The 11,286-nt window shown below is 36.9% G+C and overlaps 1 protein-coding gene across 2 annotated transcripts in view; it reads left to right on the forward strand.

The window, feature by feature from the left end:
• The window catches only part of HMGCR (3-hydroxy-3-methylglutaryl-CoA reductase), an 18,927-nt gene extending 8,594 nt beyond the window's left edge, over window positions 1-10,333 (forward strand). For both annotated transcript variants that reach the window (XM_010582820.1, XM_010582821.1), the window contains exons 8-20: window positions 507-623; window positions 1,128-1,279; window positions 2,157-2,401; window positions 2,540-2,712; window positions 3,194-3,388; window positions 3,996-4,154; window positions 4,294-4,451; window positions 5,577-5,682; window positions 6,654-6,824; window positions 8,900-9,040; window positions 9,148-9,306; window positions 9,613-9,767; window positions 9,902-10,333. In XM_010582820.1, the coding sequence (XP_010581122.1) occupies window positions 507-623; window positions 1,128-1,279; window positions 2,157-2,401; window positions 2,540-2,712; window positions 3,194-3,388; window positions 3,996-4,154; window positions 4,294-4,451; window positions 5,577-5,682; window positions 6,654-6,824; window positions 8,900-9,040; window positions 9,148-9,306; window positions 9,613-9,767; window positions 9,902-9,956 (1,986 nt within the window). In that variant the 3' untranslated portion in view covers window positions 9,957-10,333. The remainder of the gene's footprint in view (window positions 1-506; window positions 624-1,127; window positions 1,280-2,156; window positions 2,402-2,539; window positions 2,713-3,193; window positions 3,389-3,995; window positions 4,155-4,293; window positions 4,452-5,576; window positions 5,683-6,653; window positions 6,825-8,899; window positions 9,041-9,147; window positions 9,307-9,612; window positions 9,768-9,901) is intronic.
• Window positions 10,334-11,286: the final 953 nt, after the last annotated feature.

The raw sequence follows: 11,286 nt of genomic DNA on the forward strand, positions 1-11,286 counted from the left end.
TATCACAGAGGCAATACCACTGTTGCTGATGGCCTTCGCCTTGGCCGGCAGCGGGTCTATTTTGGAGCCGGCTGGAACTGGCTCTGTTGGATGTAGGGGAGGCTTCTTGGAGCTTCTCACAGAAGCCACCCCTGTAGCCTCCCTGTTACCAAAACCTTGCCACGCAAACCCAATACCTCTTCCTTTCAAAGTGAACAGAGGGAAAGCGCAAAAAGAGTTACGGTGGCTGAGCTAGTAACAGTAACTTGTTAATGCCACTGTAAATGAATCGCACTCAGTATGAGTTCTGATCTAAAGCAGAGTAAATGAATTAGATTGTAAATCACTGGCTGTCCAGGGTTTTTCACTATTTAAAGTCTTAATGTTGGTTAAACTATAGACTGTAGGCTAACTCTTTTGGGGGGAATTTCTTAATGATCAAATAAAAATACAGTGTTGAAGCTCACTTGTTGGTTCTTCGAATATGTACTAAATAGGACCTATTTTAAATTTTGTTACTTTTGCAGCTTTCTCGAGAGAGTCGTGAAGGGCGCCCTATATGGCAGCTTAGCCATTTTGCTCGTGTTCTGGAAGAAGAAGAAAATAAACCAAATCCTGTAACACAGAGGGTCAAAATGATTATGGTTTGTGGCTCTTTTTCACTTGTGGTTGTGAAATCAGTAAGGTGTCCTGGTGCAATGAATAAAGCTTTTGTTTTCTAGATACTTGTATTCTGCATCCCATTAGTCTAGTTTACCGTGGTAATTTTTAATAACATCCCTGTATCTATACCGAAAGTCTTCCTGCATGTGCCATTCCTGTGCCAAACACTCAGGGCTTTCTCATGTGTACTAATTCCCTCCCTGTTACCCCTACAGTACCCTCAGCTTCCTTGGCTTATTACTTGAGCAAGAGGAAGGGTGTGGTGAGACAGGTTCAAGGCTATGAGTGTTAGGGTAGGACAAAAAGGGTGTTGATGAGACGTGTGGAAAATCAGCCTTTAGCTTTAGACTTGAGGCATGGGAAACAAAAAGAACGCCCAAAACCCAACCAAACAAAAAAAGAAAATGTTTAATCTTAGGAGGTTAGATGCCTAGTTACTGTTGAAAAACTAATATTTGTTATGTTGTTTTGTGTTTTTAATACAGTCGCTGGGTTTGGTTCTTGTTCACGCCCACAGTCGTTGGATAGCAGAACCAGCTGCTCAAAACAGTACTGTAGAAAATTCAGTGGGATTGGATGAGAATGCACCAAAGAGAATTGAACCTAATGTTTCATTATGGCAATTCTACCTTTCTCGGTAGGCAACTTCACAGAAGAGAAGTGTGTTTCCTTGATTAGGGTGTATTCTCCAGTGCTGCCAAGCTACGGTCCTAGGGTACAACACTTGTAAACTTGCAGATCTGACCAATGTAGGATTTCTTGGAACCAGAAATGACATTTCATAAGAAATATTTCAATATTATGCTGTTTGTCCAATGTCCTTGCACTAATCAAGAACATGATAGGAGCCAGCTGTCCTGTATGCATCAAAACACTACCTTTTCCCAATGGCACTGACACCTTTTAGAGCACACTGGAAAATAAATTTTCTGACTGCACTAGAGTAATTATTTACACAGAGCTTTTGACCATTCACACACAAATGCAAAAAGTGCAAAAGCCATGTCACTATTGCTTTTTCTTCAGCTCAACTGAAGTTAGTGACATCTGTAGTTCCATATTACTTCTGAAAACTCAAAATTGTCTGGTTTAGGGTTTTTTTTCCCCCCTTTTAGCAGTTCAGCTTGCATCATAGTAGTCATTATTGGTAGAGGATGATAATTCAAACTTTCTACTTTGTTGTTGGGAGATAGGTGTTAAATCAATTTGATGTAGCTGTTAGTGAGTGTTTTACAGTAATTTCTCTTACTGGGACTGCTTTTTAGCCAAGACTTAGTAAATATTTAATGACATCTGAAAATTCTGACATTGTTAATAATACAAGGAATGATTTCTCTACCCTAACCTAGCATACCTGAATGTCTTGGTAGAAAGTGTCATTTGAATGTAATTTCTGTAACTGTATAAATTACAATGAAACTATTATCCTTTCTAAAGCAAAGGGATGTCAGAATGCTGTTATAAACAACAAATTGTATATACCATGTATTTACTTTTTGATTTATCTGTTTTAGAATGGCCAGTATGGATATTGAACAAGTAATCACTCTTGGATTAGCCCTTCTCCTTGCTGTCAAATATATTTTCTTTGAGCAAGCAGAGACTGAATCCACACTCTCACTGAAGAATCCCATAACATCTCCAGTGATGGTCCAGAAAAAGGTTGCTGAGAATTGTTGCAGGAAGCAATCTGGACTTGTGAAAAACAATCAGAAATCTAACGCAGTAGAAGAAGCTGTAGTTCCCAAAGATGGAAATGGTAATTTTTAGCATTTTAAAGTCTAAACTTATTCCTGAATATTTGGAACAAAGTGAAATCTGTGTTTAGTGTGTTGTATTTGGAATCAAAACTTAAGAACTTTGTAAACCAAAATTCACTTTAATTGTCTTTATACAGCCAAAGTCATAAAACCTTTATTAGCAGAGTCATCAACCAAGGCTACATTTGTAGTTGGCAGTTGCAACCCTGTGGAAACTTCTTCATTTCTTAATGGAAAAGCGGAAGAAATTGAGATACCTAACGAACCACGTTCTATTGAGGAATGTGTTCGTATACTTGGAAATGCAGAGGTATGGAAAAAAATTTTGGGGGGGGGGGGGGGTGTGTGTTAACCTCTACTGCAACATCTGATTTAAGAATCCTTACGGTTCATTTTCCAGCCTTTAAATGATCCTACTGATTGTAATGTCATTCTTCAGAAAATTATATGGCTTTACTAACTTGGGTGGTGGGTCACAACTGAAACAAAACCCTTTTGTAAGTCATTTCTCCTCCAGTCAGTCAGGGCTGGGGGGAGGAGGAAGCAGCTTCATCATTCATGACATACCAAGTCATTGAAGCTTCATCATGTACGTGTATGAGTGGGTGTCTGAGTAAAAAGGTTTTGATCATATCCTGGCCTACTATAAAACTTGACATTGGCAGTTGGTTCCTTTAGATGTACTCTGATAATGTCAGAGTAAATTTGTTACTCTTTTTAATTTGGAAACATTTAAAAGGATTTTCACCAAGAGAATATACACTTTCTCTCCCTACCCTTTACATTTTCAGAAAGGAGCAAAATTCCTTACTGATGCTGAGGTTATCAGCTTAGTTAATGCTAAGCACATTCCTGCATACAAACTGGAAACCCTGATGGAAACTCAAGAGCGAGGTGTGTCCATTCGCAGACAGATGTTATCTAAGAAACTCCCTGAACCTTCATCTTTGCAATATCTTCCTTATAGGAATTATAATTATTCTTTGGTAAGTAGAAGGCAGACAAGCAAAAGTCACTGTAAAACCACTTCCCAAATATGTGAAATACATGCTTGAAGTGATGTATATGAATTAACAATGAGCTCGGTCAAAACTGATGTAGAAGGAAGAAAAAAAACAAGACAAACAGAAGGCACTACCTTTTATTGCTCTTGATGTTTTTAAACCTAGGGAGGTGGGTAAGTTTTGTAGCTTACCCAAAAAATATTTCCTACTAAAGTATGCAGCTGCCTTATCTCAGAAGTGCAGAATTCTACTAATACTGAGTCTGAGTTCAGCTGAATGATAATGTTACCTTGAGCTCAAGTTAAAATGGAAGTTTATTTAAAAATCATTTAACAGTATTAGGGTTTTTTTTAATAGTGTTTAAGACTTACTAAGTTTCAATATGTCTGCCAAATACTAGACTTAAACAGTATTAGCTGTTGATTGCTATAGTTCTTAACTTTTTGAGGTGGGAGTTAGTTGCTTTGTGGGTAGGGTTGTGGGGTTTTTGCTAAGATACCTTATTGTAGTCAAAGGCATAGTATGTAACATGCTGTACCATACCACTGTAGTGTAACCTTAATGATACCTTTTGTATTATTTCTGTAAGGTCATGGGAGCTTGCTGTGAAAATGTGATTGGATACATGCCTATTCCTGTAGGCGTAGCAGGACCACTATTTTTGGATAACAAAGAGTTTCAGGTGCCAATGGCAACAACAGAAGGATGTCTTGTAGCAAGCACAAACAGAGGATGTAGAGCAATATGTGTGAGTATTGTCTGACTAGCTTGAAAGAGTTTCCATGTTATAAAACATATTTGGGCTGATAAATGCATGGTTTTGACTTCCTAGAAACTAAAGTTCACTTTCAGTAATCACGTTATCTCCCTTCTGCTTTGGTTTTTAGCTTGGTGGAGGAGCAAGTAGCCGCATTCTGGCAGATGGGATGACTCGAGGACCTGTTGTAAGGCTGCCTACTGCTTGCCAGGCTGCAGAAGTGAAAGTTTGGCTTGAAAGCCCTGAAGGCTTTAAAATAATGAAAGAAGCTTTTGACAGCACAAGTCGGTTAGTACAATGGCTATTCCAGCCTTATTTCCTGACATAAGACTTCTATGGATGATAGAAAAGTCCTAAGTGTTTGGGGTTTGGTTTTTTGGTTTTTGGTTGTTTTTTTTTTTTCATACTGCAATACAGGAAATTACATATGCGTTTTGGCTATCCCACGCAGTGTGAATCTAAGAGAACAAAAGTCATCCTGGCTATGTACCAAGGCTAGAAATAAACATTTTCCAATGATAAGTGGTAAACAACTGTATCTTAGCAACAAATACATTCGCATTGCGTAATACTTAATACGTTATTTATTTTGTCTAAGCATTTAAAAATAAACGTAAAAGCTTATTTGGATTTTTAGTATTTACCATGCAAAAAGTAGTTCAAAGTTTGGAATCTAGCCTTTCAGATGATATTACTAATGTTAGTAATTAATTTTTGAGCTTCCAGAGAATACAGGATAAACTAATGCTAGAACTGAAATGCTAAAAAATTTAAAACATCATTAAGTCTATTTAAAAAATGTGAAACAGTATTAAGTCTATTTCAAGCCCTAGAGTTTTTTCTAAGACTTATGATTACCTGCTTTCTTTAGGAAGATTCAGAGAGAGATTTCCTTATCAGTTTTGTTTCTTGGCAATCTTACAAGTGTCAGCCAAGGACATATGTGTATTTTGGCCAGAATCAACTCATGCTGCTGTTTTAAATGCAGTATTTCCAGGTTTTTGTTTGACTCGTGGAGCTTGCACTGTTGTTGAATATACCATGGGTTTTGCCTTGCTGTAAAACTGACAAGAATTTCCAAAGGCCTCATTTTTAGTTTATACCTGGTAGTCAGATGTTTTAAGGAATACAAATTAATTAAATTTATGTTAGCACTTCAGGATATTTTATATCACGTAGTCCAGGGGTAGAAAATATAAAAAGGCAGTGAATACTTTTACAATGAACATTTTGAAAGTATATACTCAAGAGAACTATGTGCATGGTAGCTGAAGATTTTTTTAATGCACTGAGGGAGGAGGAACACAGTGTAGTTAACAGCACTATCTGCAATGATTTACTATCGGTTTGCCACTTAAAACTAATTTAACCTTTTGCCTTGAGGAAGTAAGTAAGAGTTAAATTTTCTTGCAGGTTTGCCCGCCTACAAAAACTTCTCATCAGTTTGGCTGGTCGTAACCTTTATATACGTTTTCAGTCTGGAACAGGGGATGCAATGGGAATGAATATGATTTCAAAAGTAAGGATCAGTCCCCTTAAGTCTTTTTAATAAATGTGTATTTCTTTTAAAAATAAATAAATTGTAGCCTACCAATGTGTGCCTACCTGACATGTGAAGACAGAAAGATAAGAAATAGTGCTGTTTGCAGTGCTATAAAATAATAAAAGTGTTTGACCTTGTCAATTGTAAACAAGACTAGGATGAGAAAGATGAAAGACAAAATTAACTCTGGGTTTGGGTTTCTTTTATTATTGCTATTTAAAGAAAGTATTCTTGATAATGTGGAAGTTAAGCTGGTTGCTATGTTGCTTTGGGACAGAGATTTTTATCCAGCAGTAATTAATCTTAGTGTGTTTATCACTTCCTTGTAAATAAAGGATTAGGAATCTGGTGAATGGCAACAGAGGGGTGTTCTCTAGGTTTGGTTGGTTGGTTTTGCTTTTATGCAAATGTGGAAGAACCTGAGACATGACCCATAGACTAGGGGGATGCCTTGTGTTGTTTGAGATTAATACTGATTGCCTGCTCTATATAAAGTTTAATTCTACCAGAACCATTACGTAAATGGGTCTTGTCATAGACAGGTATTAAATACAGCAGACCTTTTGTCTTATTTCCTAGTGTAGAGAAGATCTTTCCACTACATCCAAAATGAATTAATTTCATGCCTGTGGTGTTTGATTTGGTTCATATTGTATCTTCAGTATGGTAACCATATGCCCATGCACCTAGAATGTATCCAGAAGGTCCATATTTGCAGGGAAGAATCAATTACTGCCCATATAATTTCCAAAGTGGTTAGAAAAAGATAGTGATAATTGGGTTTTCTTCTCCTGTTCCAGGTTCCTTCCTGAAATGATGTTCTTTTCTTCAGCTGTAACTGATGATCTGATGAGACATAATCTAATCTTGCTGTTCCACTGTCCTTGACTAGCTTGTTTTGTAACCATAATGATATACTAGCTTTTTATCTGTTCCTCTTCTAACAGGGTACTGAAAAAGCACTGGCAAGGTTGAATGAAGAGTTTCCTAATCTCCAGGTTATAGCTATTAGTGGTAACTATTGTACAGACAAAAAACCTGCTGCTATAAACTGGATAGAAGGAAGAGGGAAGTCTGTTGTCTGTGAAGCAGTCATTCCAGCCAAGGTTGTTAGAGAAGTAAGTGTCTGCTTTCTTTTACTTGTTTATAAAAATGCATACATTTTACAAAACTGATACCTATCTTACATCATAAATATTAACTGTAAGTTGTTTTCCAGCTAAGGATACTTCTTAGATATATTTTCAAATACTGCTGTAGGATAAGCCATTTTTCCTGAGACAGTAGATATTTCTTCCTTTCATTGTCTCTTCTGACATAATGTGCATGTATTTAATGATGCATATCTAGTTGAAGGCATTGGGATTTTCACGTCTTAGCTTTGAAAAATTATGCCACAGTTTGACAGATTTTTACACGTGTTTTTCCTGTGATTAAACCCAGTAATTTTGATCATTTCACGCATTTGTTGTCTCTTGCACAAACCAGGTGTTCTCTTCAGAGTTTATATGCCTCCTACTACAATGAAAACAGATAATCAGGTGCTTCACTTAGTTCCAAAGCTGCCTTAGTGTCTTGCATGATGGAGGGTAGCCTTTATAAGCAGTGCCAGTCCTAGCCCCTGGCAAACTTGTCCTATGTAGTAAGAGCTATCTTAAATTCTCTTCTACCTGAGCTCAGAAGACTGGCTATGTGTGTCAGACCAAATCCATTGTGTGTTACCTGGTCACCCCCACTGGCCATGAGAGACAACACCCAGGGAGGAGTTTACTATACCATACTCAGCATAGTCTTCCATCAACTTGTTCCAAGATTTTCTGAATTGGTGCTTTCATATTTGATGGATTTTTTTGTTTGTTTGTTTTCCCCCAGTAATTTGTCCAGTCCCTTTTTTGAAACTATGTAAACTTTTAGCACTAGTATTCTAGGCAGAATTCCACAGTGCAGCTACACCTTGTGTGAGAACTACCTCCTCCTTCTTGTTGATTCCAGTTGATGATGCCCTAGTTTTATACTGGAAGAGATACTTAAGCCTTTTTCTTCACTCTACCACTCAACATTTTTTAGCTCTAACACAGCCTTTCCACCTTCCCAGCTATTCTCATATTCAGACTGAAAACTCCTAGTTTCTCTGTGAGGAATGAGTAAAAAGACTATGCTAGCGTGTCTTTGAACGTCCTTATCTCTAGATCTTCAGTTTTAAAGTTCTGGGTATGGAGGTGGACACAGTATTCAAAGTGCGTGTCCAGGCTGGATTTATACGTGGATAATTTATGTCTTTTGGGTTTGCTTCCTAGTAGCTTCCTAATTTTCAGATTGTTGGCATTTTTACAGCTGATTCAGTGGCAATATCTGTTATAACCCCAAGATTTCATTCCAGAGTAGTAATGGAGAGCCAGTCCTTTGGTAATGGGCACGGATAGTTTTTAGGTAAATTTGGGTTGTTTTTCCCCAACCCCCAACTATGTACATCACTACATTTACTTCCTTGCACTGAACTCTAATACTGAAACTTAATATTTTTGTCAGTGTTGTAGACTTTGTGTGGGTGTCTGTCATCAGTTGCTATTCCTGCTACACTGGAATATCTTAAAATTTCCTCACAGCACTCTTTGTTCTCTTTGATTATTTTTATACTAAATTCAGTGTAAATCTCTTACCTGAACATTTCAAAATACAGTCAGTATAGTATAAATGTGCCACTTTATTTGATACTACTGTGTACAGTGTTTATTTACCAATGTAGCACAGTGGTTTTTTGTTTGAACTCTTCAGTTTAGTTCTGTATTCTTAGGCAGAGCAAAATTGGGGAGGGTTTAGTGTTTGGAGCAGCTTGGGATGAATGTTGCTGTTATGTCAAGGTGAATTAATGGGATATTTCTGCCATGTTGGTTTTGTTTGTTTCGTTCTGAAGATAAATGAGAACTTGAAATGGACAAGGTAGCTGGTGAGCTTTTCTTAAAGGCCTATGCAAGTCCAAACCGCTTGCACTGACTTCTCCATTGTTACTTGCACAATGCAGCCTGCATTTGAAAGGGCTCCTTTTGAACAAAAATAGAAGTAGGTATCTAGGACAAAATTGAGTCAAATTCTGTATGGAAGCAAACAAAGGGTGAGGGCTTATTAACCATAAGTAGAGTATTTCTACTCCTGCCTAAGGAATGGTGTAGTAAAAGAGTATCACTTTGTCTAGGTATTGAAGACAACTACAGAAGATATAGTTGAAGTCAATATAAACAAAAATTTAGTGGGTTCTGCGATGGCTGGTAGCATAGGTGGCTACAATGCACATGCAGCAAACATCGTGACAGCTATCTACATTGCCTGTGGTCAGGTACGTTTGTTTTACACCAAATCAGGTTTTCTTTAGCTCAGTAATTTTTAACCAAACACTTAGTTGAGTGTTTTGGTTTTGTTTTGTTTCTCCCTCCTGACCTGAAGGATGCTGCGCAGAACGTGGGCAGCTCCAATTGCATCACTTTGATGGAGCGAACTGGTTCCACCAATGAAGACCTGTACATCAGCTGCACAATGCCTTCTATAGAAATAGGAACTGTTGGCGGTGGCACCAACTTGCTCCCACAGCAGGCCTGTTTGCAGGTATAAATCAGGAAGTTTAAGCCAACTTAATTTCTTAAATCAAAGCTTGCTGTCATGTTGTGTGTATTGTGTCCGAGTAATGTGGGAATGGGGCCTCTTGAAACTTGGTGGATTTTACATGAAAATTTTAGAATTATCTAGTGCATTGTTTTCATGTATCTAGTTTGTGAAGCTTAAGATGTTTAATATTAAAGAGAATTAAAGCTACTTGATTGGATGTAATTTGGAAAGACTTACTTTAATACTAAATTTAGCATAAATTTTACTTAGATTTCATAGCATAATATTGCATAATTTTCTCTCCAGATGTTAGGGGTTCAAGGTGCAAGCCAAGATAACCCTGGTGAAAATGCCCGTCAGCTTGCTAAAATTGTTTGTGCTACAGTGATGGCAGGGGAATTATCACTAATGGCAGCACTTGCAGCTGGGCATCTAGTCAAAAGCCACATGATCCACAACAGGTCAGAAATGGAAAAATTCTTGTCTTTCTCTGCTGTTTTGGTACCTGAGATTCAGTAATAATTACATAAGTAATTGCAACATATGAATGTAACATTTTAACTATCTAATGTACTTATCTTACTGTTTTTATTAGATCAAAAATAAACCTACAAGATCTTCAAGGAACCTGTGCTAAGAAGGTGGCCTGAATACTAAAATAGCTTTGAAATGGAGAATTGTTCTAGCAACTGACCAGGTGCACAGGGGAAAAAAAAAACAGGATCTGTGAGGATTAGAATGAAAATCACCTTCAACTCAATGATGGCTGTATAAGATAAACTGAGAGATCAACAGACTTCTGTGAGACTACTTACGCCTTTGACCTTCTTCAGTGGTTAGAGATGACTTCATGAAAGAAGTCCTGTCAGATGTCTTGAACATGGCTTTGGAATTCTTACTCTTACACATCATTTTCTAAAGGGTCAGTCTTATGTTTTTACAGGTTGAGATTATTTTGATTAGTAAGCTCCTGGTAACTACAAAGCTGAAAAGTGATGTAATGTACTTTGTACATTAAAAAAAAAAACCAAAAAACCAACCAAACAAAAAAAAAAGTTGGTGTACACTTGGCTTGGATGCACTAGTCCTTGCCATCTTTATTTTATGGTTAGACAAGCATGTTTTTTAAAGTGATGGAAAGCCTAATCACTTTCCAGGAGCTCCCAATTTTAATTTTGTTCACACATAAACCTTAGGTCTTAGGCTATAATAGGCTATAAGACAATTTTATTGAATCATATTAGTTTTACAGAAACCTCTGTTTATATATAGTACATAATTTGCTGCTGCTTCAGCTAAGCAGCATTCAATGTTTTAACTCCACAATTTACATTATTCCTTACCAGAAGACTTGTGACCTATACAGTTCTGAACTGTTAAATATAGTCTGTACTGATCAACTGTTTTGTGATTATTTTTTTTTGGATAGAAAAAACAGATTTTGAAACTGGTAACTCGAAACTAGTTATGTGTCAGACAGGTATTTAAGCAAATGCAGTTTCTCAAACTTTTTTTTGTTAGGAGTGCATTCAAACAACAGGAGTCAAGAACAGATGTTTACACTTCTTTTAAAAGAAGTCTTTTAAGGTACAGTGTGTTTGTGTATTTCTAATTATTACTTTATTTTAAGTGTGTTACACTTATTCTCCAGGAATAGTTGTGTATCCAGTGCTTAAGCTGAGATAAAATTTTCATTTTACCAGATCATTATCACACTGTCCTTTATCACTAGAGGGTTTTATATTTTAATTCCTTTTAGACTTTTCTTTTTGAGGGGGGGTATTTATTTTTAGAAGAAATCTTATCCTTTTTCAATGAAAAGTACTAATTAAGGGAATTCAGTGAAATGACATGTTAATGCAACAAGCAGTTTTTGTATTAAAATACTGTACTTGGACCAGTGAAGCAGTCTCAGGTGTTCTTAATGTAATACAGAAAACCCAGGTGTATTCTGGTTTGATTCACCTGTGGGAATATTGC

This window comes from Haliaeetus leucocephalus, unplaced genomic scaffold (assembly GCF_000737465.1).
Source record: "Haliaeetus leucocephalus isolate CR32 unplaced genomic scaffold, Haliaeetus_leucocephalus-4.0 Scaffold849, whole genome shotgun sequence".
NCBI classification, from domain to species: domain Eukaryota; kingdom Metazoa; phylum Chordata; class Aves; order Accipitriformes; family Accipitridae; genus Haliaeetus; species Haliaeetus leucocephalus.